Below are 27,998 nucleotides of genomic sequence, written 5' to 3'. Positions count from 1 at the left end.
TAGAAGATAGGAAGGACCCCAAAACATCACAAACAGAAGGCCACACAGTTAATTTATTGTATCTCAGGAGCACAGTAATCATCAGCAATGCTATCATTACCATACTAAGCAAAGTACTTCCAAAATTTCTATTCACTACATTAGCTCATTTTTCATCCTCCTCTGTCCCTACCCACTATCTGATTATGCTTGGTTTGAACGCCAGAAGAATCAAAGTAGAAGTAGCGACACCTGGTACAATGTCTCATTTTCTGTGATGTCTCCAAACTTTACAGTTTTCATCCAGTTCTATGACTTTTGATGAAGCTTGGTCAGTCCCAGTAAACTACTTTTGTTGATTTTTCTCTTGGGTACTATCAGCTCATCTAGTTCACATAGTAATCTTTGTTTATTTTGAGGTTCTCTAATAAATCTTCTTAAAGATCTTTATCCTGGTCTTTTCCTGCATGCTCTTTATGTTGAAATACTCCAAAATCACCCTTTCTGCCCCCATGGCTTAATCTGAGCAGGTCTCATGTATTCCAGCTTTCATAAATGTCTATTCTGATCCTCACAAATTCAGTATCTATGGGATAGATGGACAAACACAGACAAATAGATCAATCTATGAATAGCCAGACAGATCCAACCATCTACAAATCAGTAAGTAAGATGGCTACATAGAAATGCTACCGGTAGTTGCAATATGGATATATTTGGAAAAAGTAAATGAAAAATTAATGTGTGGGGTTTTTTTATTATAGGGTAAACTTGGTGTTCCCGGTTTGCCAGGATATCCAGGAAGACAAGGCCCTAAGGTAAATTTGCTACAGCATTAGGGAGGTATATGTAATTTAAGATTTAATAATGCGTGCACATTTTTTTTGTATATGTTTTATTTGTAGGAAAACTACAAATAGTGTGTGCACATTTGTTTAGGTAAATGGATGTGTATGAGTTTGTTACTTAGAATTGATCTAGTTGGAATTATAAAACACCTTTACTACAATCTAAACATTACATTCATTGCATACTGTTCTTCTAATGCAGGGGTGACAAACTCAGTTTTATTGAGGGCCACATCAGGATTGTGTTTGACCTCAGGGGTCTGGGATGGGTGTGGCCAGCTCCACATCAAATGCCCCTTTTGCTAGTAATTGTTTTGCTAGCACTCTGCCAATGAAACCGGAGCTTGGGAGGGCAGCGTGCGGCCTTCCCGAGCTCCATTTTCAGCTGCGATGGCCTCCTGCACCATTCTGCCAGTGAAAACGGAGCTTGTGGGGTGGGCCTCCCGAGCTCCGTTTTTGCTGGCAGAGAGTTGCAGGATGCTGTCGCAACCAAAAACAGAGCGTGTGGCCCTCCTGAGCTCTGTTTTCACTGGCAGAGGCACCACGGGCCGGTCCTTCACTGTTTCCAGGGTGGCCTCATGGGCAGGATCCAGCCCATGGGTCTTGACACCCTGTTCTAATGGAAGCAAGTCCAGTAATTCTGACTGGATACCCTACTTTGGACAATTATGTTGACACTATATAATGTATACTACCATGAATCAAGTCTAGAAACCTGGAGTCTGTGACTTCTAGTCCTACCTTTGGCACAAAGCCATTAGAATGATGTTGGGCCAGTCATTAACTCTCAGCCCTAAGAAGCAGACACTGTCAAATCACTTCTGAAATCTTGCTAAGGAAATTGCAGGAACTAGTCCAGGCAATCACTGGGAGTCAACAAAGACTTAATGGAACAAAAGAAAACTCTACCATGCCACCATCTATGCATACTATATATTTTGTTGGAATCTTTTTTCTATATTCAAATGCAGAAATCAAATAATATGAAGTGTTTTAATGGTAGGCAAGGATCACATTTCATATGAGTAGAACATTTTGCAATAATTCTGAGTAGAATTATTCTTTATTAATCTTCCCGATGTTCCACATTCAAGCCCAGTTAGTTTCTTTCATTATATAGCATCTGTCTACCCATTATGGAAGCAAACTGCTTATAATCCATTATTATTATTGATACAAATGCCACGTCATAGAAATGTCAGTGGAGTGGTCAGCTATGCTTATAGTTATGGCAATGAGACATTAAAAGTATTTTTCCTTGTAAAGCTGGCACTATTTAGAAATTTTTATTGATGTTCAGGTCTAAATAATATTAATCTCACTATTACGATTGAGTCTGACTTCAAATAATTATGCAACAATAGATAGGTTGTGTGGTTTTTTTCACTAGTTGTAAGGAGTCAAAACTGACTCAAACTGATTTTAAACCATAAACAATAAACGAAACAGTCATAAAAACAAAGTCAAAAGTAGCAAAGCAGTACATCATGTATTAGGTGCCATGTGTTTGTCTCTTTGTGTGTATTTATGTAGCATTATGTAGGTATAGGTGAACGTAAATGCATAGGTATTATAAATGTGTGTGTCTGTGTGTATACATATGTATGTATTTTTATGTATATGTGTATATATGTGTGTGTATGTATGTGTGTGTATATATATATATATATGTATATATATATATATATATATATGTATATACACTCATACATGAGTTGATGTTTGCAGATTAGTCAGCTGTTTCGTAACATCCTGTTATGAAACAGCTGACTAATCTGCAAACATCAACTCATCAAGATGTAACAACACAGGCAACCAACCCGCTCACAGCAACAAAGCCAGCACCTCACACCTCCCCACCAGTATTTATAGAGAGACGGCAGCTCCGATCACGCTTTCCTTGCACAAGCACGAAGCCGAAGACACCAGCCTGAAGATGACGAGTGGGACCTCGTCGAAACGTCGCCAAGATACTCTCAATCTTACACGGGAAAAGACCCGAATACACCAAAACTTGCATACCTCTACCCGTGAAAATATACATATACATACAGTGTATATACCTCCCTTCAATATCTGTACCTAAAGTAATACAATATATTGAAATTAAGTTACTATTCATATCATAAAAAATTTAAAATCTTTTTTTTATTTCTTAAAAAAACTTCACAATTATTAAACTATAAAAATATGACAATATAGATGGATAGTATATATGTTCCAGTAGGTGTCTATTCCTAACCACCATGATGTGATGCGAAGACATCACTTTTTTTTTTTACTTGTGCCACGGTGTCATACACACATTTATTTCATCACTTACCCCCTTTCTATAGACACTAGTTTTCTAACAATTCCAGAAAAGCTAAATTATAATCAATTATAGAATTAAAATCCATGATATAATATTCAGGGGACATCTCTTCTTTGTTTTCTGTGTGTGTATTTATATAAATTAAGTATGTTGAGTTTGTGCTTTATAGTCAAATTATTGTAATGGAACACATCTACTCCTACTCCTGTGTCTTCTTTCCATGAATGGTGGCTTGACATGTCATTGTTTTTGAAATAAATATATAAGCTTACTGTTAATTCTTTACTGCATTCTGGACATGAACAATTTTGGTAAGTAACTGAAAACTGTTAATATCTATATTCATGTTTGGATTGTGTCACTGGAATACCATATTTTTTGGAGTGTAAGACACACATTCCCCCCCCTAAAAGGGGGTGAAAATTTAGGTGCATCTTATACACTGAACACAGCCCGGCCCACCCACTGGCCCCCACCCTTTGGCCTCTGCCTCCCAGCAGTTTACCTCCTTGCAGCAAGCAGCAAGAAGAAACAGCTCATTTCAGTTTCAGCACAGCCTAATTAGCACAAGTTGATTGGATCGGCCTCCCAACTCTCAGCTGTTTTGCTCTCAGGTATTTTGCGCGGGCCTCTGCTGCTTGCTGCAAGGAGGTAAATTGCTGGGAGCAGTTTTTTTTTTTCTTGTGCTAATAAGCTATGCTGAAAATGAAAATAAAACTAAAGCAGGCTATTTGCTGTTTGCTGCAACGAAGCAAAATTGCTGGGAGGCAGAGGCAGAGGCAGATTTCTTTTTCTTGTTTTCCTCACGAAAAAAGGTCTTATAGTCCAGAGCATCTTATACTCCGAAAAATACAGTAATATCCTGTAGGTTATGTTACTTAAATATAGTTCATAATAAAAAGTGGTTTATATCCTGAAGTTCCAGATTAAATCCTTGGAATGATCAAGTAGGAGAATAAGACATTTCTGTCTCAAATTCTGGAGAACAGCAATGGAGATGTTGAATAAATAGACAAATAGCTTGACCTGATATAAGACAGCATTCTATATTCTACCATGCTATGCTTCCAATGGCCTCCCAAGTATGAAACAGGGAGAAAGAGTTTGAACGCATTTGCTATTAAAAGCGCTGGGTTTAGTTTAAAGAATATTTTTTGTCATTGAATGGATAGTAGAAAGTTTCATCAAATATGTTATCATCTTCAGGATATAATACTATAATCCATCAAAAGTATACAGCGTGAAGGGTGTACTAAATATTTATATCAATTAAAAGTACATTTGTAATTTTTTGTGCAGGGATCTACTGGGTTTCCTGGATTTTCAGGTTCTAATGGAGAGAAAGGAGGAAGGGTAAGTCACATCATTTTACCTATAAAGTTATGAATATATGGAATTTGAATTTGAGAACATTAAACAGATTGGAATGTACAATATTATATAACATTTCCTAAGTTGGATGGTGCTCAAACTAAAGAAAAAAAAAAGAAACGATAGCAATTCAGGAGTATCAAGGCTTTTTAAATAAAAATCAATGCTATACACATCCATTATGGCTGCAATTGAAGCAGCTTTAAGACCTATTATACACAAATGCAGCTCCCAATTAAAAGATACTGCTTAATGAGATGCCACGACACAGGTTGGACAGAGTACACAAGCATAGACAGTCAGGATTATTTTTCTTTCTCATATACCTAGCTAGTGAAAAGGAGATTGATTAATTAATTGGTATGTTTGATATACCTGACCATTGCATACAAATGTCTCTGGCTGGTTTACAAGAATCAAAACATAGAAAGACCCATGATATACCCCAGCTTGCAAGAATAAGCAACAAATCCACTAAAACTCACCTAACCATCTGACCCAAATGTCTGGAGAAATAGCCAGATCTTCAATGCCTTGCAAAAAGCCAAACAGGGTTGGGACACTCTAAATCTCTGGAGGGATGGTGTTTCAGGTGCTGCCACTGAGATGGCATGACATTGTGCTCAAAGAAGGTGTTATTGCTTGATAGAAGGGCCCTGGGATTGAAGCAAGTGAAAATATAAGTGGATGGCTAAACTAAGTAGATCATTATGGAATTCAAAATGGTGCCACCAATGGCAGCCTCGGTGACATGCTCTCTGATTGAGAAATGTATTTTTATGATCATGATTTGTCAATTATAGCTTTTAGGTACAAGGAGAGCTTATGCACCGAAGACAAATTCCTTGTGTGTCCAATCACACTTGGCCAATAAAGTATTCTATTCTATTAAATATATAAAATGCAAAGAACGCTTGTAGATAGCAATAGCACTTAGACCTCTATACCACTTTACAGTGCTTTACAGCCCTCTCTAAGCGATTTACAGAGTAAGCATATTGCCCACAACAATCTGGTTCTCATTTTACTGACCTTGGAAGGATGTAAGGCTGAGTCAACCTTGAGCCGTTCAGAATCGAACTCCTGGAGAGAGCAGTGAGTTAGCCTGCAGTACTGCACTCTAACCACTGTGCCACCACAGCTCATAATTATGGCGTGTGAAAAGAAAATTCACTTCCCATGCTGAAACTGTAAGAAATTGCTCTTTTGAAGACAAATGTTCATAATATGCTTTGGGGAATAACCTCACTCCCCCAATGATATCATTGAAAAGCCAACTTGTCTGCAGCTCAAAAATAGAATAAGATTCTAAAGAAAACGTTTTTAAACAGATAAGATATCAAGAATTTGCTCTTTAGTTGAAGATAGTGAATACATCCATAATGCCGACTAAGCAAATTGTCGAAAATTCACAGCTTCAGTATCCATAAAGCTCAGCTGGATGTAGCTGATTGCTTGTGATAGAGCTGCACGAAAGTCATCAAAGGGGAAAAGATGGGCTGACAGTTATACTTCATGGTAGCTTAGTGTGCCATTAAGTGAGACTGAAGTAATGCATGCCATTAATCTGCCTATCATTTCATTTTATTTAATGTGAATGAAATTTATCACTTTAAATGTCTAGATACAGAGTTCCATATGAGGACTGCTTGCCACGTAAATTGGCAAAACGATATTTATAACTAAAGGGGACTCATGAATTCCTAATTGCTTGCACAATTAATCTTTAGGAGAATGGGGTTCCCTTCTCCACGTAGACTTCTCTGAATCCTTCAAAGACGTATAAATATTATATCATGTATATGTGAAGGGTAATAAAAGTGTTCACATTTAAAAGCATCTAACACATGCCTATTCTGTAACACTTCTAGTAATAAAGACAGATGGAGTGTAGGGAAGGAAGAGAAGGGAGTAGGAAGAAACTCCAGTCCCCCTTTTTACAATTTATCAGTAGATTAAATTTCTCAGTTATAATTTAAGCTAGAACCGGGCAACTGTTTTGTTTTCAAGGGCTACATGTAACTTTTTGGGGAGAGACTGAGGATTTTAAAGTAGATGGGCTACTTCACATATGTTGGTAAAGTTTTGAGGACTTTCCTTCTTTCTTTCCTCCTTCCTTCCTTCCTTCCTTCCTTCCTTCCTTCCTTCCTTCCTTCCTTCCTTCCTTCCTTCCTTCCTCCCTCCCTCCCTCCCTCCCTCCCTCCCTCCCTCCCTCCCTCCCTTCCTTCCTTCCTTCCTTCCTTCCTTTTTCTTACTCACAATATATACCGGTAGTAGGGGTTTCATCTTCTTTTTCTTTATTCATTTTCAAACTGACAGGCAACCCAACCATTAATTTTCTGATGGAACACATGCATCCATGTTCCTCTTAGATATACCAGTAGTGGGTTTCAATTTAGTTTGCTACTGGTTCGCTCGTGTGAGCACACACACATGCATACGCACGCACAGAAGTGCCTGGGCAGGTGGTCGGAGCCTCCTGCCACCGCTACCAGTTCACCCGATCTGAGGCGAACCGGTAGCAACCCACCACTGGCATATATATATATATGTGTGTGTGTATCCAATAACATGTTGGATATTTTAGAATCAAGTAAGACTGATTCTAAAAGCTTAAGATTGAAACCTTCATTATGAAACTAGGATTTTGATGTACACTCTTTCTTCATTATTTTTCATTTTGTCTCCAATTTTATATTTAACTTTGAAGAAAAAGTAAAATAATTACATTTTAACGCTAATATTCAAACTATAATTAACTTAGATAAAATAGCCACTTCCTATCTATATTTAATATTATAAGATACCAAAATAAAAGGATATTAAGAAACTATGTATATTATATAAATATTGTATACTATTAAGGCTGAGAAGATAGAGCAATATATGGTTTATATTGCTAGCTATAGGAATGTTAAAAGACTGAGCTAATTCTATATTAACTTTTTATGGATATATCTTTACTTTCTTCGAATGTCATTCATTTAATTATTATTCTGTATATTGGTTGTTATATTTCACTTTAGACACAGATATATATATACATACAGTATATACTAAGGGCCGTGCGTAAGAGCACCAGCGTGTCTACCGTCTCTTTGTTTGTATTTTTGTCCATTATAGATGAAGTATGTGTTGGATAGGCAGTGGTTGGTCAGATCTAGGATGTGCTTGGGGGGGTTATATTTGTTTTGGATAGCTGTCAAGGCTTCTTTGATTGGCACTTGGGTGCCAATCATTCCCAGAGACAAAACAGACAAAAATACAAACAAATAGAAGGAGCACCCATGGGATCACCCCTCTCACCTGTCATTGCTAACCTCTACATGGAACACTTTGAAACCCAAGCTCTAGAAAAATCTGATCACAAACCCAAACTCTGGCTCAGATACGTAGACGACACCTTCATAATCTGGCCACATGGGAAAGAAAAACTGGACAACTTCCTCACACACCTCAACAGCCTACACCCCAAAATACAGTTCACCATGGAAATAGAAGCGAACAACCAACTTCCCTTCCTAGATGTCTTAGTCTACAAAAAATCCAATGGCTCCCTAGGACACACCAACTACCAGAAGAAAACACACACAAACCGCTATCTGCACGCACTCTCACACCACCACCCAGCACAGATCAACTCCGTAGCCAAGACACTCATCTCCAGAACAAAACGCTTAGCTGACGAACAACACCTAAAAACCGAACTACACACTCTCACTAACGTACTAACATCCAATGGATTCCAAAGAAATAAGATTACCAACCTAATCCAAAAAGAAACCCCCACTAAAATCTAAGACAGAGAACAAGAAAACGGCAAAGCCCTCCTCCCATACATAAAAGGCATCACAGACAGAATCAGCAAGATCCTCCACAAACACAACATCAAGACAGCATTCTGCACAAACCGAAAAATATCCACCATCCTAAGAAACCCCAAAGACAAAATTGAGTTAGAAAATCAAGGAGTATATGAAATCCCATGCACCGCCTGCCCCACCACATACATCGGACAAACCAACAGAAGAATAAGTGCACGCATTGAAGAACACAGGAACTCAGTCAGAAAAGAGGAACCAACTTCTTCCCTGGTCCAACACCTCAAAGCCACAGGACATGATATTGACTTTAAAAAGACCAGAACTATTGCCAAAACTGAACACTTTAACAACAGAATAATCAGAGAAGCCATCAAGATAGAAAAACGTCCACACAGCATGAATAAACAAGATGATACCTCCCGCCTACCAGCCATTTGGAAACCCGCCCTTATTGACAAATGAGTCCCTAACACAAAGAATGACACCAGACCCACACTCACGAGAGCCATACAGGATGTAACCACCACACATCCACGCAGAAAGCAGACTCAAACCCACACTGATGATTAGGCATGACCACGGACCAGAAGCCAGACCACAGCTGCATCATTAGCCACTTTAAACCCCCCCCAATCCATACATGAAGCATGAAGAGGTAGCACGGCCACGAACATGAAGCCAAACAACAGCAACACAGCTCACCAGCTCAAATCCCCCTGCTACTCAGACTAACCCAAGCACAACCAAGCCCCCACCTAAACAGAACACACACCCAGCCAATCAGAGCACAGCCAACCCCCCCATCCAATCAGGGCACAGCCAAATCCCCAACCAATCAGAACACACCTCCACCCAATCAGAACACAGCCAAGCTCCCACCCAATCAGTCCACACCCCCACTGGCAGTTAAAAGGAAAAAACAGCTGCGATCACACACATTGCTCCTAGAAGCACGAAGCCGAAAACACCAGCCTAAAGATGACGAATGAGACTTTGTCGAAACGTTGCCAAGACACCTCAAATTTTACGCGGGAGAAAACGCGAGTAACCAAAGACCTACATACAAACACCCGCGAAAACCTCAGAAAACAAATATTCATATATGCATATATGGTACAGGATAGATAGATAGATATCCTGTCTTATATTTTTTTGAACCCCAAAATAAGTGCTTGGCCTTATTTTCGGGGAGATCTTATTAGTTTGGGGTGCGTGGAGTAAGATGGGGCTCCTCTTGCCGTCTTACCTGATTTCCAGTTCTGCGTTTAAATATTTTCGGAGAGGGCTTATTTTTTGTGGGGGAGGCTTATTTTAGCACATGCACTCAAAAGCCCAATTGAGCTTATTATCAGCGGCTGTCTTATTTTCGGGGAAATACGATAGATGGATAGATAGATAGATAGATAGATAGATAGATAGATAGATAGATAGTTAGATAGGCAGGCAGGCAGGCAGGCAGGCAGGCAGGCAGACAGACAGACGGACACATACCTACATGGCCATGAGGATCTTATAGAAATCACACTAACATTACATGCATTATGATGTCATGTAAATAATGGCACACAATGACATTATGACATACAGCATGTCACATCATATTCACCTCATCTCCCTCTACAGACATTCAGAGCTAAACCCACAGGATTTTAAGAAATGGATCCTCATAAAGAGAGGAAGTTCACATTTGAATCAATTAAGTAAAATAATTGTGTTTTGATTGGCGGTTAAACAGTTATTTGAAAATCAAGGACAATGGCCTTCATTTGGCTGTATACTCTATCTAAATGGATAACTAGTTTTTATACAGAGAGGAAACTCTGGGGGCAAAAAGAAAGAAAGAACCTACAGATTGAAACTTTGGCTCAAACATCTGGCCTGCTGGGCTAGTTTTATTAGACGGTGTCTCCTGCAAGGATTTACAGACTCAGCATAATCACTGAGGTATTTTTTAAATTTTAAATTTTTATTTTATTAATTACAATGGTAGCATTGTATAATTCGCTGAGTAGAGGGTTTACATCATGCTAAGAGCCAGATTGGTGCATTGGTTCTGACAAAACAATTACAGTCAAGATGGAAACAAACGTCAGTTCTATGAATACAGTTAATGTGCTAATTTCTTATTATGCAAATGGAAGCCACAGAGCAGCTAAGCAAATGGGGGGAGGGGGGGGCTAGGCAAATGGGGAGAGGTCAACTGAGTCTGAACTTGTTTTTCCTTGCCACAACAGACTGTATTTCTGAAGAGGCTTCATGCATTTTAAAGGCCCTGCACTTCAAAGGATCTGGGGGAGGGATAGGGAGAAACTTCTTTTGAAATGCAAACACTGGATTCAGATGAGCAATTTATGCTGGCACTACAATGGGGGGAGGTGAGTTCCCCCCACCTCTCAGAGTCCAGAAGTTGCTCTGGAAGTTTCTCCACAGCTGCTATTTGCATAACATGAAACAAACGTATTAATAGCATTCACAATTCCGATATCCATCTTTGTCCTTATTGTGATATGTTATCAATAATAAAAGATACATCCTACCAGCTGAGCTCTATCGGTGGCTGTGAAATTTTTCAGGTTAAGAGTGGGGCACTTTTCATTTGCAGTTGTCAGTGAGTATTTCTGCTTCCTTAAATTCTACAGGTGCCCTTTCTTCACACACACACACACACACACACACCCCTATACAGGTAGTCCTCGACTTACAACAGTTCATTTGGTGACCGTTTGAAGTTACAACACCACTGAAAAAAATGACTTACGACCGTTTTTCACACTTACGACCATTGTAGCATCCCCATGGTCACATAATCAAAATTCAGATGCTTGGCAAGTGCCGCATATTTATGACGGTTGCAGTGTCCCAGAGTCATGTGATCACCTTTGGTGGCCTTCTGACGAGCAAAATCAATGGGGAAGCCAGATTCATTTAACAACCATGTGGCTAACTTAATAAATGCAATGATTCATTTAGCAATGATGACAATAAAGGTCGTAACATGGGACAAAATTCACTTAGCAAAGGTCTCACTTAGCGGCAGAAAAATTGGGCTCCGTTGTGGTCGTACGTCGAGGACTACCTGTATTCATACACACATTTTCTTCTATCACTGGAAGATAGTTCTAAAACAGTTCATCTTGCTTACTCTGTGGACTTTCAATCACAGTCTTGATTAAAAGAGGCCTCTCAGAAGAGAAGCCTTAATGGATTGTACTGAAGGAAGGGGCTTTGAAGTAGCTGTCTGTTTTGCTGAAATGAAAGAAGGATCGGCAACCCTGCACAACTCATTTAAGGCACTCCCAATCAATACTGAGGGAGGGAAGATCACGCACGGTCTGTGATGAAGTTCTTTGCTGGCTTCATTGAAATGAATATCAAGGGAAACGAGGCCAGAGCATTTTATGGAGAAGCATTTTGAAGGCTCTTGCCCATGAGAGTGCGTAGGCAGTAGGGTCTGAATTTCTTTCTTTATCGTAATGGCATATTTGGCAATTTCAGTAATATATTCAGTACCCATTGGAGGAAGAAAGAGTGAAAATTCATCTGGTTTGAATTTCAGGTGGAGGGATGAGATTTAAATTATTCCTCCTAAAGGAAGATCTTTCAAGTAGACAAATTGAGGCAGCCAAGAATAATAGTTAATAGGACAAGAAAAAAAGGAAGCTAAAGAGAATATTAAGAACAGCTTCAACAAAACTTTTATGTGATAACAAAAGAAATAAGGACAAGCTACCATCGGAGTATGAAAATACACATTGTTTATTAAAATATAAAGACAAAGGAGATAGTTATGCTAGCTGGTTTCTGAATTATCACAATTCTGTTTTCCTTTTTCAAAGGGGCAAAACCTCTTTCCAGGTCCAGGAAGATTGAGCTATTTTGCAGAGCTTTCTCGTGAACTATCTTGCTATCTTTCCTTTATTTTTAAGGGTCTGTATTGTAATGCTATTGTGTTTTTATTTTATTTGTTTACCTTGGTTCTTTTAACTTGTACTTTCTATAATGAGCTGGTGAGAATCTTTTTGATTGTAGTAGTGTAGAGATATGCCAGTAAATAAATAATCTGCCCCAAAGCCCAGATTAATTTCCATGAATTTTGGTTGACAGGGATTACATGGCAAACCAGGTCCAAGAGGACAAAGAGGACCAACAGTAAGTAATATGTTTTTTTTGGGGGGTGGGATGGGGTGTTGGATCTCTGTTTAGTAGCATTATTAGCCCTTGATATCACTGCATGCATTTTTTTTTTTATTGCTATCCACCCCATGGTCAGAAACCTGTGTTTATATTCTCCTATGCAACAATGCTCAATAAAAATGCTAATTACATATTTTCTCCCACTCCCAGGGACCACGTGGATCAAGAGGTGCAAGAGGTCCAACTGGAAAACCCGGACCAAAGGTAATTTTGACAGAATGCAGTAACTAATTCTGAGTTTAGCTTTTTGTCTTGGTGCAAACGCCCATCTCATTTTGAAATAAATTGTGTTTTTGTTTTTTTCCCCAGGGCACTGCTGGGGGTGATGGCCCACCTGGCCCGTCTGGTGAAAGGGTATGCAAAGAATAATGTCTATTTCATTTTCCTTTTTCTGGGCTCAGTATTTATCAAATATTCCCATATCATTGTATGCTGACTGTGACACTGATTTGAGTAGAGCTATACCTTACAGAACGGTTGTTTTGCAAGAGGATTTTTCTCCCCATTGTGGTGAATGAGGGAGATCTTGTGAGTGGATTGTATTCACATCTGCTTTTAGAAAAGCAAAAGAAAATGGCACTTTTAGGACATTTTCAGATCCCTTGTATTGGGTCTGAAAACCTAGCTTCATTTCTGCTGAGTGAATTCTTCCCCATGGGATTATTGCAAGGAAAGAATTGTGCCACCGTGGAAGAGATTTATGGTTTATTGCTATGCCAGTGTCTGTTGTGTCTTTCATCCTGGCCAGATGTTGCAAAAGATAGCAGCGGCAATTAGAGATGGATGGTTGAGAAATTTGTTTAGATTGCAATTCACAAATGGAAATACACCAATTTGCCCAAATGAACATATTTCCAGATGTTGGGATGCTTTTGGGGAACTTTCAAAAAAATGCTCATAAATATGTTGCTTGGTGAAGAACCCAACATATGAGGACTAATAGCTGGCTCTATGGACAGATTTCTAAGCTGTAGTCTTTTGTTATTGAAAAGTGTTGTGACATGGAGAACTTCTCTGAATCTTGGTGCCCTTTAGATTGCAATTCACAGAATACACTGCAATATCAATGCTGGCTAAGGAATTTTGGGAGTTACTCCCAGAATCAGGTGATTGCCAGAGTTGAGGAAGGGTTGCCTGAAGCTTCAAAAACAGAGTGGCAGGTGGAATATCTGAGCACTGGAGTAAGAGGTGCTTTTACCCTTCAAATGCTACTTCTCTATTCCTTTGCCTCTCCCCAGTAATTCTTGTCCATGTTATCCAGTTTTAAATAGATTGCTAAATTGGTTTGAGACTTGAGAATATATTTTGGGATCTGTATGTAGCCTGAATCATTAGCTATGTAATATAAAATTTTCTGAAAATGAGAATGAAAAAAGCTTGTTCTGAGCTCCATCCACTCAAGAAATTGATTTGAGCGAAGCTCCCTAAAATTTTCACTTGCCAACAATATTGCTCTTCCGAGCTTGCCCATAGAAGCCTGTTGAGTGTCTTTCATTTTCCCAGTATCTGCCTATAGGTGAACCAGAACAAAGGAGGGCAAAGAAGGCCCGTGTCAAACATGGATATGGTTTATCCCTTGCCATTAAATTTATAGGATCCATTGAAATACTTCTTCCAGAATTAATTTGATCACCTTGTTTACCTCCTGTTGCTCTAGTGCAGGCTCCAGCTGGCAGGCTGAGCATTTACAAAAAACTGACAATGAAATGATCACAGCTTTTTCTTTCATCCATTCTGTATTCAATTGACTGCATCCTGTTTGAGTGGTAGAAAAACAATATAAGATTTTCCAGAAATATCTTTTTAATCATAAAATGAAATGGGCATGATTTTACAGTAATACCCAAAGGTAAACATCACCCCTCTGCTAAAAGACTATTTGACAAAAAAGACTATTAACCACCAAGGTCTGGAAAGCAGTTTATTTACACGGATAATATATTAGACAAGTCTATTTAAAATATGGCATCTACCTCGTAAGGCAGTTTTCAGCATGTTGTGATGTTTTACAGTCTTTGTCATAATCTCCGTATTTTATGATCCCTGTTGACATTTGCTGGGAAGGTAATAGATGAGACAGAGGATAGTTGATGCACTACCGAAAAATGTATTTATGTATGTAATGGATTTATAGGGCCGCCCAACTCAATGTGCTTGTATCAGCCTTTCCTGAGCTTTGTGTTATCCAGATGTTTTGGGCCAGCTCCCGAAATCTTTGGCTAGCATGGTCTCAAATAAAGGTTATATTATATCAGGAAATAATATTATTTATTTATACATTATTTTATTAATATGTGCAAAAATAATATATTTACAGCTGAGGCATACAAGGAAACCTGACTTGGACTGTAAGAGGACCAAATTTGTTAGTCACATCTGTTTATATCCTGGGCTTTTTTATGAAGTTCAAAGAGGCTTACAGGGAAAGAAAGAAAAGGAAAGGAAAGGAGAAAGGGAAGGAAAGGAAAAGGAAAAGGAAAAGGAAAAGGAAAGGAAAGGAAAGGAAAGGAAAGGAAAGGAAAGGAAAGGAAAGGAAAGGAAAGGAAAGGAAAGGAAAAAATGTTTGTGAGAAAAAGAAAAAATGAGGATATACAGGTCTGAATAAAGATAAAGCCTAATCTTATGAAATGGAGCTGATGAGCATAATGAAGTTGTAGATTTACAGTAATTGCAAACAAAAGGGCTGAAATATATTGTGGCCAGAAAATATTCATTGGCGTGCTCTAGATTGTTGTGGGTATGTATGAAATAGAATGTTGGCAGAAATTGCATGTTAATTCTCCTGGGAATTGTGAAACTGAAAGAACCAGGAATGAATTCAGGGTAAGAATGTATAACAAACTGAATGAATGTGAACTAGAGAAAAATGTTGTTTTCTTAAATACTACAGCACATGAATGATGGAGGCATTTTACAGAAAAATCTTTATGCTCCGAGGTATTTACTAAGTACTACATATGGAATAAAAGGGCATTTTGCAAGCAAACGTTCTAATCATCCCAGTCCTGGCTTGTTAAGTAGTAATTAAGACATCCACTTCTGCTTTCTCAGGAGTTTGATTATGCATCCAACAATTAGATGGGGCTGGGTATCAATATTTGATTCTAATATTCTTCACGCTGGGTTTTGTAATAAACCTCCAAACCCAGATAGATAGATAGATAGATAGATAGATAGATAGATAGATAGATAGATAGATAGATAGATTTTGCCACTGTATACACTTATGCCTTGCTCATTCACCCATTAGACCCAGTGTTGATAGTGGAAACCATTAGTAGCAGATTCTTTGCAATAATTGTAAGAGTCTGCCATCAGTGATTTCTATCTTTGCTTTGTTTGGCTTGCCTTCTCCATGTCTTTATGGTATTGTTGATGGGTTGGCTTCAGATCGATAATCCACTGATCCACTGAGACCCAGAAGATATTAGATGTGGTTTTTCAGAAACTTAAAACTGTTTGCAGAGTCTTTACACCCCCTCCCCTTGTTATCACTTTCCCTTGCCTTTACAACCAGGTACAGTTTGAGGAGAAAGAAAAGTCATGAACCATCGGATCCCATAGATCATGTCCATATACTACAGGTAGTCCTCGACTTACAACACTTCACAGTTACAATGGCACTGAAAAAAGTGACTTATGACAGTTTTTCAAATTTATGACCATTGCGGCATCTCCATGGTCATGCGATCAAAATTCAGAAGCTTGGCAACTGACTGATATTTATGACAGTTGCAGTGTCCCAGAGTCATGTGATTCCCTGTTGCGACCTTCTGACAAGCAGAGTCAATGGGGAAACCAGATTCACTTAACAACCGTGTTACTTATTTAAGAAATGCAAGGATTCACTTAACGAATCTGGCGACAAAAGTTGAAAAATGGGACAAAGCTCACTTAGCAACATACATTTTGAGCTCAATTATGATAGTAAGTTGAGGACTTTCTGTAAAACTTGATTCTAGGAAGTCAGAGTCTTGGTAAATGCCAGCATCCTATGTCCTCAAAGGAACTAGCCCATCTAAAGAAATTTCTCAAAGAAATTTGCAGAGGGGGTCATTCTTCATTCTGCATCCACAGCCAGTACTCCCACATTTTTTGTCAAAAGAAATATTTCTTTTAAAGAGTGGTTAACAATTTCTTCATTCTGAATATTATTACTATTAGAGATCATGTCCTCTCTTCCATTTCTAAACTTCCATTTCCATTTCTAAATAGCTTCATTTTTTTTGGCCAAGTTAAATTTTAGGGGATCCTAAAAACTAATTTGAACAAATATTTAATTGCCTTTAACATGTATTACAGAACATCTGAACACAGAATTATGTTCTGTCATTTAGTCATTCCTCTGTCAGCCTTAATGAAGTTTAGTAATAATATTTTTCATGTCAGGTTGGGCGCTTATCTGATAGAATTTATTTGGATGGCCTGGTAATTTATTCTGAAGAATTATACTTGACTGACTTCACTAAAACAATCAGTATGCTAAAATAAAAAAATGTTCCTTTGAACTGCCTGTATTGCATTTTCTAGGGAACTGTAGCACTTCCATACAGGTGGGACATTCTCCTCAAGCTGAACTCTAGTTTCTTAACACACGCACACCCGAAATGTTGAGGAGATGCAGCATTGGAGGGTGGGATTTTCTAACTTTTATTTTAAACCCACTTTATCTTTGATTTTGCAGTTTGGACAAAAATTGTAATCCAAATTACCAGAAAGGGGAACTATTCAAATGCTCAACAAGACTTGTTCTCTCTCACCTGTTTGCTTCCCAGGCCTTCCTCTGCCATCCAGTTCCCATTCACCCCATTGTTATTCAGACTGCTGCTTCTAAAATATCTCAGGGACAATGTTCCTGTTGAGTGAGGGTTTTGTAACATGACCTCTGCCTTACACCTTCTATTGTGGACAGCTATTGCTAGCAGAAACAAAGTGTGATTTTTTAAAAATCAAAACTAAAATAATCAAAGATACTTTTCAGCACTGGTGCCATTTCCTTGAAAGGAACTTCATACCTTGAATGGGTTCCAAGAAATCAGAAAATCTACAGATGACTCAGAAATTCATTCGGTACCAAATCAGATAGATCTGATTTTCTCCCATTTTAATATTAACCTCCATTCCCAGCTTGTAGAATAAGGAAACAGATATTTTTTTTCAAACAAGCCTGACAATCACTGCCTTTCTATATCCTACAACCTGAAACTTTGCCCAATAGCACCAAACTTCACAGTTTCAATCTGTGAGACTCCACAAGCGAGAAATTTTACATTTCACTATACTTAGCAAATTTGCACACAACAGGAGCAAGGCCTGTTATGTTTGGGCTCAAATAGGTGACTTCAAGGGGCTCTTTATTCATCTTCTTCTGAGGAAGGAATGCACTATACAGCCAGAAGTAGTTTTACATTTTGCTACTGCAATAACCCCACTTGACATTTGGAAGTATTTAAGACTTCCAAATAAGTATTCAAGTATTTAAGACTTGGGTGATGTGGTGGCTCAATGGCTAAGACGCTGAGCTTGTTGATCAAAAGGTTGCCAGTTCAGCGGTTCAAATCACTAATGCTGCGTAACGGGTTGAGCTCCCGTTACTTGTCCCAGCTTCTGCCAACCTAGCAGTTCGAAAGCATGTAAAAAATGCAAGTAGAAAAATAGGGACCACCTTTGGTGGGAAGGTAACAGTGTTCCGTGTGCCTTTGGCATTTAGTCATGCCGGCCACATGACCACAGAGACGTCTTCGGACAGCGCTGGCTCTTCAGCTTTGAAACGGAGATGAGCACCACCCCCTAGAGTTGGGAACAAATAGCACATATGTGCAAGGGGAACCTTTACCTTTACCTTAAAATTACTTTCCTTCAGTGCTGGGTCCTAGATGGCCTCTTTTCTGAGAAAGCATCAAGGCCTATGTATGCTTCTGTTATGCCTGCCACTATGCAACAACCAAACGGATTTTTTAAAAAATGTTTTATTACACCCCTCAAAGGTCTAGACTATATATGTTATCATCAGTTTTTCTCTAAGGTAGCTTTTGAGACCTCCCCTCTGCTCCAGAGACTGTTTCTTTGTTTGTCTATCATGTTCTCCAGAGCCATGCCTAATCATCTCATCTCTGACAGAGACATACACTTCATGATCTATTTTGAAGCAATTTTTTTTTCCAACTGTTAGGTATTAAATTCCATTTTCCACAGGCAGATTGCTAGCAATCTAACAGAGAGAACAAATGCTACCTTCATTTTCAAGTAAAGAACCAATGCAATCTCAAAAACCACAACCATTTTTTTAAAAAAGAAATCTAATTTTAATAATTATTTAATTTTCTGGTTTTCCTTTGTTTCTATCCAACAGATTTGGACTCTATCAATGCACATGCTTGATATTTGATACTTGTGGTCTTTGGCCACAAATTAACCTAAATGCATGTTGATGAAGTGGTGCATTTTTTTCAGACAGGAGTTTGGCAGATGTGTTTACAATATAGACCCACTTATCAGAGATCTCTGTCCTTGAATGTCTGCTTAGACCTGCTTATAATTATTGAATTTTGACGCACTTTTCCCCCCAATTGTTAGGTATTAAATTCCATTCTCCACGGGCAGATTGCTTGCAATCTAACAGGGAGACAGAACAAATGCTACCTTCATTTTTAAGTAAACAATCAATGCAATCACTCACCTCTACCATTTTAACACATTGTCCTTTTGTCCAATTTATAATGTGAAAATAAGAGTTGACTACATAAGAGAAACATAAAAATAAGTTCAATGCAATTAACTGCAGTTAATTAAAATATAAGTAAAATAAAATGTAAGAATAAGTGGATGGACGGAAGGATGGATGGATGGATGGATATAAAAGGGAGTGGCCAATATGAAAGAACTGTTTTGAAATAGTCTTCTAGAGGTAATGAATGAGAATGAATTGCAAAGCATGTATATGAAAGAAGAGTGAATGTGTTGAGGGGGAGGAAATGTTTGGAAGGATCTGAGGAGATAAAGTGAAAGAACAAAAATCTAGCCTTCTCCAGAAAGATAGGTGTTTGCACAATTTGTCCAAAGTAAACAAGGGGAGGGGAGGGTGGGAAGTACATATACTGTATGGCTCAGGTTGTACATCACTGAAATGTGTGAAGTCAAGTTTATAACTCTCTCCAAACAAATTTGAGGGCAGCATAGTTCCAACTGTTGTTTATTGTTTTGATAATATCTCAACATTTAAGTAAAGTACCATCTCTACCAATACACACACACACACACATACACAAATAATAATGTATAGTGATCTTTTCCATGTAGTCAAGTGAATACACACTATCAACAGAAAGTTTTGTCAATGAAAAACTTCAACTCCATTAAAATACAAGATTTTTGAAGTATTTACTCTGTTTACCCAGTATTGCTCGTAAAGGAAAACCAAAAGAGGACAATAAATCAATTGCAATATTTATCAATGGATTTGTTTCAAAACAGCATCAAAACTACCGTACCTAGAGTTCTATTTTCTTTTCTGTTTAGGACACTTTTTACACTGTTATCATATCTCTTAGATCAGGGGTGTCAAGCTCAATTTCATTGGGGGTCACATGAGGATTGGGTTTGACCTTGGAGGGCCAGGTGTGGAGTGGAGAGTGGGCGTGGCCATGGTGGCTGTGGCCATGGTGGGTGTGACATGGAACCGCACCTCCGCAGGCATGGTTTTATAAACTTATAAAAATAGGGAGGCGTACATTTCTGCAATTTTGTTTTTTTAATACTTACTTGATCTACTTGATAATCTTATGAGAGAGAGACCAGATCAAGAAACTGACTCCATAGGAAGGCTAGAACTATAAATTATTGAGATAGGCTAGTAGCAAAATTCTCCAAGCTTGAAAGGTAAAATATTTTATTTTTGGGGCCTGGAAGGCCTCCTGAGGCCCTGTTTTGGGCTTGGATGGTCTCCTGGATGACTCACGAGGCCCTGTTTTGGGCCTGGAATGCCTCCTGGGCCACCCCAGAGGCATAGCAGGCTGGTCCTTTGCTATTTCCAGACTGGCCCTGAGGCGAGATCTAAGCACCTGCTGGCTGGATCCGGCCCGTCTGTCTTAGATGAAACCCAAAATTTAAGAATGCTTGTGTGTACAAATATTATTTTACTTTTGAGATAGCAAAGAATCAAGTACAGGTAGTCCTCGACTTATGACCATAATTGAGTCCAAAATTTCTGTTGTTAAGTGAGACATTTGTTAAGTGAATTTTGCCCCATTTTATGACCTTTCTCACCTCAGTTGTTAAGTGAATCACTGCAGTTGATAATTGAGTAATCCGGTTGTTAATCTGGCTTCCCCATTGACTTTGCTTGTCAGAAGGTCGCAAAAGTTGATCACATGATCTTGGGACACAGCAACCGTCATAAATATGAGTCAGTTGCCAAGCATCTGAATTTTGATTACATGATCATGGAGATACTGAAAAGGTTGTAACTGAAAAATGGTCATCACTTACTTTTTTCAGTGCCCTTGTAACTTTGAATGGTCACTAAATGAACTGTTGTAAGTCAGAGGTTTACCTGTAGATATTTGAGAAGAAAGAAGACTATTCAGAACAAATTGAAATGAAATATCTAGTTTTTCTGTTTTTTTTACTGGAACATTCACTAACACAAAATCGCTCCAATATACTGAATTTCACCATCCATGGTGTTCTAGCAATATGGCCAAAAAAATTATGGAAAATGCAATCCAACCCATTTAGAACAGTGTTTCCCAACCTTGGCAACTAAGATGTGTGGACCTCAACTCCCAGAATTCAACCAGAATCTTAAAGTTGCCGAAGTTGAGAAACACTACATTAGAAAGACACCAAGTTGAGGATGTCTTAAGGTGACCAATCGTCCTCCTTTAGGGAGGACAGTCCTTCTTTTGTAAGTTCTGTCCTCTCTCAAAAAGTGTCCTCCTACATGTCCTCCTTTTCGATATTTGAAGACTAATCTGTAAATCTCCGTATTCGATCGATGCCGATCCAATCCTTTGTGTGTGATGTGACGTATTTGTATTTGACATGACGATTCGTCAAGGCTCGGTACAGTGTGGTGAGATGCAATTATGAGATGCATGTGCTTCGCACAGGAGAATAGTTTTGAGAGAGTGTGCCGTGCGTAAGAGTGTGCTGCGCGCAAGTGGCTTTGTTTATTTCTTACCGAAACACGACATGGCACACATGCACGCATTAGACTCACTTCTTTTTTTTTCTTCAATTTATTTGTAGCCTCCTTCTCATTGTGAATGATGTTTTTCTTATATGATAATTCTTCAAAGAAGAAACCTGGGTAGATATGAACAAAGAGAAGAATAAACATTATGTCAAAACATTGAAACTGGAGAGAGAAGGAAAAAATTAAATTCTGAAATAATATCTTTTCATAAATTGGTTTCTATTTCTCTTAATATTTTTTCCATTAAAAAATAGTTCTGTTACATTTTTGTAATCCTTGTACTGCACATTTGTATACAATTCTCAGTAAAATTATCAATGTAAGAAAATGAGTAGCTATTGTATCTTGGTTAAATATTACTTCATAAAATAGGAATTAGTTTGATTCTTCTTGAAATTAGCAAATAATTAAATGTGATAGCTTGGGATGTAAGAGAATAATGTTCAGTTTTTTTATTCAATGTGTAATAACAAACCAGTGCTGTTTACGGAGTCAACTATCATTTCAAAATAGAGGCCACATTTATTCATAATCCCTGAGTAAAAAACAAAGTAATAACGACAAAAACCTCAGATGTTATTTCTTTTAAGGTTTTTTTTAAACTTCAGGCAAGCATTCTTCTTCATTTGTAAGCAATTTTTGGCACCTTAATTTGTTTTCAGCAATAATCTTATCAATTGAGTATATAGCAATTGTAGATCACACAATAAAACCTTGGCTGAGCAAACAACTGTCTCAACATAAACTATATATAAACAGATCCACATATTAGCAGGATCCTGTGTCTTGTGTTTTGCCCAGTTTTCTGCTTCCTTTATACAGAAAAAAATCTTCCTAATAATCCAATTCTTGTGATGCAAGAGGCAGCTGTAATTCAGCTCTTGCTGTGTATTTCATTATAAATCCAGTCTACGAGGAAGAATTCCTGTTCCTTCCATAGATGACAGATTCAGGGAAACAAATCAATGTTCCCCCCCAATTTTTTCTTTAATATGTTACCAAACATCTGTAATTAATAGGGAAAGAGCTGAAAAATTTACCATAAGGCTGCAGAGGGATTCGGTTATCTGGCAATAAACTTTATTTTGGCACCTGGATTTTTTTTCCCCCCAAGCAAGCATGAGTTTGCCCCACAAAGCTAAGTTGGGGTGACTTATTTATTTACTGGATATTAATTTCCTTGTTTGATGTTTACCTGGGCAGCTGACATTACACTAAAATCAAATTGTCTATGTTAAAACTCTGCTAGATGGTCTTGAATTGTGGTCTGTATATTTACATTAGGGAAAGGGGAGTTCTCCTCAGGCAAGGTACTTGTTAATCAGCTCTGTGGGCAAACAGACACTTAATTTTCTGTTACTGAACCACAAAGCTTTGCCTGACACACTTGGACTGTTCTCTGTGCTAAATTGTGATGATACTTCTACTAATATGCTGCCAATTGTTTGGTTTGTTTCTTTGATTTTAGGGACCACAAGGGCCCCAGGGACCTGTTGGATTTCCAGGACCTAAGGGACCTCCTGTAAGTACTTGTCTTAAAATAAACATAGGATGGAAAACATTGAAATAGATAGTGTTTATTAAGCATTTTTATCAACGTATTACATGTATTGTAAGAATATTCTAATCTACTGTGAAGATAACAGAAACAGAATTAGAGAATAACACCTTCTAATTCTCTTCACCAAGTTGCCATTTTCATCTGATTGGATAATATAAATTATCATAGTGTGTGTGTATGTGTGTTTTCAAGTCTCAAGTCTCTAACTTGAATACAACTGCTCATACAGACAGAGATCTGTTTCAGAAGGAAAACTACCTTAATACCTACTCAAGCACTTTAGATATATTCAAGCTCTCCTAATGATATTTCTTCAGAGGCATCATTTGAGAAAACCCCATGTGGAGACTATCCTACCCTGCTGTTCCTCCACAACACTTTATTAATCTAAGTAGCATTCTGTATGATGCACCAGATTTTCTAAATATTGATTCTGCATGAGACTTCTGCATTGTGTGAACTCATCCAAGCCCTTTAATCCAGCTTCATTTTGTCTGCCTTAAGTATTGAAGATTAGTAAGTAGAATCATTCCCTCTGATAGCAGAGCTGCTTGATATTTATGATGGTTTCTGATGTATCCAGTCCTTCCTTCTGTCCCAGATTCAACTCAGAAAAGCTGGATGAATAGCTAAATGTGAGCTGATTTTTCTAATATCAGCAAAAGTAGCAAAAACACAGTGGAGTAAGAAGCCCGAGGCCAACACAAACGGAGACCTGAATTTAAACATCACAAAATCAGCTCAGAACAGTTCTCTGTTTAGCAAAGTACCTAAAGCAGAGTTGGTTCTGTAGAACAATGTGCTTACAAAATGTGCTTGCTCTAAACTGATAACAAAATAGAAAATGCCTGAAAAAGAAGCCATAAAAGCTATGCAGATAAACATTAAAAGTAGGCAGCCTACAATTATTTTACTATCTCCTCAAAAAACATGTGTTTTTGAATAGATTAAAAAAAAAACAATGGATGAATGACTTAATGAATGTTACGTTAAAATGTATGTTGTTACCTTGAGGTAGTTTTAGTTCTGTAGCTGAAGTCCTTTGCTGTTTTTCTTTATGTCACAAACCTCCTATAATATAACGCCACTGTGAATCTTTAAAAATGCTGTGTTTTTGTGTAAAGGCTTTATGAAAGACAATTTGAAAAGCTTGATTATTGGGAATTATCTATTTAGGTCTTTGCAAATCCTTCAAAATGGGTGCTTTGGAACTTGCAACACATACATACAAAGCACTGCTTTTTGAATTACTACAGCAGCTATGCCTTTTCCAGATTCTTGCTGTTCCTTAAAAGGCTGTTTCCAAATATGTGCATGCCCAGATAACTTCCCATTATTTCCAGTTGATACATCAATGCGTGCTGCTTAGCTTTCTCCACAGAGGAATCCAAACACCACTAGAGGTCACTCTCCCTCTCTATTACATTAATCCCAATCCAAAATGATCAAAGGGATGGGAAACTATGTGATCTGTTATTGCCATGCTATCATCAAAAATGAGTGTGCTACTCATTCTAGCTGCATTATTGACTTTAAAATGCTGTTTTCATAAGTGGAACCAAAGCATTAACTGAACTAATGCACAAGCTTGCAGAATGCTTAGGCTTCCATTTAGCTTGGTGGAATTGATCAGTGCCATCCGAATCAGTGGGAAGCATTGCTGGCTTTTCTGTAATGCACCTTTTAGGAAAGAAGAAACTATTTTTGAGTTCTAGTTGTAGATCTGGTTTGCACTGGAATAAGCGAACAGCCAGGCTGAAATTGTATTGAAATATTCCAGCATCTCCAAAGAACAAATCAATTCATAATATATTGTGACAAAAATTGCCAAGATACTTTGCAGTCGGCATTTAAAATCAAACAGGTGCTGCCTCCATTCACCAGAAATGAAAGTACAACATTACATGACCCAACATTTTGCAGTCTGTTCATGACACCCCACCTCAGTTATCTGACATGGCTACGACATTTTGCTAAATGATAGTTAGGCTCCGCTTCCCTTTTTCTTCTTTCATTTAATTGAGAGAATAATTAACAGAATTTCCCAGCTTCACTTTAGGGATCTGTGGAGCTATCATTTCATTACAGAATGAAAGTTACAATTTCAAGCACACAATTGCTTCCCCAGAGGGAGAATAACAATTTGGGAGAAAATTTTGGCAAGATGGCTGGCATTAAAAGTGTTTAACACAAATTTCTTGCCAATTCTTTGAGTCGTATCTCCAAAAGCAACTTTTCTTTGCAAAATATAAACATAGACATCTTTATTTTCACATTATGTGAAAATTATATATACTCATGTGCAAGGAAGGAAAAACAGATTACATCAAGTTTAGGGATAAGTGAAAACAAATGATGTTGGTGTTCTTTTTTGATTGTCTTTGGAGAGATTGTTAGGAAATTTGGAGTTATAAATTCATAATGAAAAAATAAAATGAAGGGGAAAATTCACAACGGTATGAAAGTAAGAGAGCACTATTAAGTTCTGTCCCTTTATCCTAGTGAAAAATCAAAAGATAGCAGAGTTTAATCTCCTTTGTATAGGAATGAAATAAGAAAGATTTATGGTATCTCTATAACTTTAGTATCATGTGTAAAAATAAATGCACAATTTATTGGAATACAATATAGCTGACTACAGCTGGCAGTCAAAATGCTGGCATTAGATGCCCCAAGAAAGTGATTCCTGGAATCTGAAAAGGCTCTTGCTGATTCTAGATCAGCTAAATTCCCCAAACCTTCCAGCATTTTGATCTCTTCCATTTCAAGCTGCAAGAAAACTTATTTTTCTCTAGCTGTTACTCTTCAAAGATACCGGAGTGTGATTTCCAGTTCTTACTTCTCATTATCAGAAAATCAACCAAGGTCATGCCCAGATCAACAAAGCAAAGCCACTGTCTCAGTAAGAGGACAGTAAGTTTGAAGAACCAGTTTGAAACACAGATGTGTCACTAAGGTGACTAAATCAAAATTATTCTTTTTTTTTTTTTGAAGTGACATTTTATTCATTTTGTTTTCCACTGCAGGGACCACCTGGGAAGGATGGCTTGCCTGGGCACCCAGGACAACGGGGTGAAACGGTAAGCATGTTATTTATACTGCATAATGTAGTCTTCTCCACACCCCATTTACTGTAACATGTGTCTATTAAATGGGAGAAGAATCCAGATTTGATCATTATTTTAAATATGTGAATTAGTCAATTATACAAAGATATTATTGTAAATTCAAAACACATTTAATAGTATTTTTGAAAACCAGTAAAAAGCGCTTTCAGTTTCAGTATCCTTATGTACTACCAAAATGTATTTTTGAAGCTAGTTATGCTTTTTGTTACAAATTCTGTTTTAATTAATCTTGATTTTATTATGATTATCACTGCTGAAGTCAATGGAAAATCACAGGTGAATATAATGTGTATGTTCCTAAATGGATGAATAAATGCATAATATACCAAGGAAATACAATCCACATGTTAAAAACAAAATTTATAAAAAGCATTTTAAAACTTCAAAATCACCCTCCTTCAAAAGTTCAAAACAATTACCATCATGCACAGAAATGCAGTTTCAGGAAACTAAGTTGTGTAGCTCAAAAGTACAGTGTGGCCCCTAGTGTTATATTAATTGCTTTCCATATACTACTTAAACTCTCATGTCTGTTTATGACCTTCAGTTGAGTGAACTACTGAATCATAGGCAACAATTTTTGAATCGGTATACCTCAATTGGGCTAATGCATCAAAAATCTGGGACCCATGACTTCCATGGGATTGAAAGTTGGGAACGTTGTGGCATTCAGCTGTGGTCATGAAATCATAATCTCCAATGCTTCCTGCCAGCTTCCCATAAGGGAAGTCAGATGGGAAGCTAGTGAGAAGTCAGAAGCTGCTCCCAATCCCACTGGTTTTTTTGCCCACCCATGATAATTCTATTTCTCTGTTTAAGTAAGGAAATAGCTCTGAAACAATGACTCGATGGGTCACCAGTTGTCTAGCGGAACTATAGATGGGACAAAGGAAAATAATAATACAAACCATAGTTAATTTAAATCTGAATTAAATTAAAACAAAAGTATGCTTTGGAATGTGATCCCCTGGCACCCCATTCAAAGGTCCAGTGTGTTCCTGTATTTAAAAACTGTCCATCTCATCCCCAGCCTGAATGTACCTGGAGAGTACAGGATTATGAAAGGCAGAATCAGATTCTTTTAGGACTTTAAAATGCAGCAACCCTTATAAATATAAGCAGTTTCCATTTATGTCTACCCCATAGCCATCCATGGGAACAAGAAGGAGCAAAAGAGGACATCAGAAGATGTCACCCAGACAAATGTAGTGATTTATGCACTTGCATAGGGATGCACGTAAATAATCTGGTACCATTTCTGTAATGATGTCTTTGTGCATGTATTCTTATAAATACTGCCAGAAAAGTTCAACTTGCTACTACAGATCACTCTCCTTGAAATAGGAAGGGAAAATTCATTTGTCTCCACATCACATCTTCCTTCATTCTGAGACGGCATTTGATATTTGGCAACTGACATGGTAGAACATCATGAAACTGAAAGAAATGTTTGAAATCACTATTGAACAAAGAAATTAACAGATCGAGCAAAATATACTTCTTTCCTTCTTTACCTATTTTTCTTTCTTTCTTCCTATGTTAGTCTTCCCTGTTGACTTTCCATTGCCAAGGTAGTAACGTTT

The 27,998-nt window shown here is 37.8% G+C and overlaps 1 protein-coding gene and 1 long non-coding RNA gene across 2 annotated transcripts in view; one reads left to right on the top strand and one right to left on the bottom strand.

The window, feature by feature from the left end:
* Positions 1-27,998, top strand: part of COL11A1 (collagen type XI alpha 1 chain) — a 274,990-nt gene that overhangs the window by 160,904 nt on the left and 86,088 nt on the right. The window contains exons 31-37 of the mRNA XM_060690063.2: positions 744-797; positions 4,441-4,494; positions 12,441-12,485; positions 12,681-12,734; positions 12,840-12,884; positions 23,195-23,248; positions 26,314-26,367. Of these exons, the coding sequence (XP_060546046.2) occupies positions 744-797; positions 4,441-4,494; positions 12,441-12,485; positions 12,681-12,734; positions 12,840-12,884; positions 23,195-23,248; positions 26,314-26,367 (360 nt within the window). The remainder of the gene's footprint in view (positions 1-743; positions 798-4,440; positions 4,495-12,440; positions 12,486-12,680; positions 12,735-12,839; positions 12,885-23,194; positions 23,249-26,313; positions 26,368-27,998) is intronic.
* LOC117677274 (uncharacterized) lies at positions 36-9,839 on the bottom strand. Its single transcript, XR_004594726.3, has 3 exons — positions 9,583-9,839; positions 4,998-5,168; positions 36-565 (listed from the first exon to the last, which is right to left on the bottom strand). It is a non-coding gene; the product is annotated as an uncharacterized LOC117677274 (long non-coding RNA).

Source organism: Pantherophis guttatus, chromosome 3 (assembly GCF_059756535.1).
Source record: "Pantherophis guttatus breed Tessera chromosome 3, ASM5975653v1, whole genome shotgun sequence".
NCBI classification, from domain to species: Eukaryota; Metazoa; Chordata; class Lepidosauria; order Squamata; family Colubridae; genus Pantherophis; species Pantherophis guttatus.
Note: the sequence above shows the minus strand (reverse complement) of the source record. Positions and strands in the feature narration are given on the sequence as shown.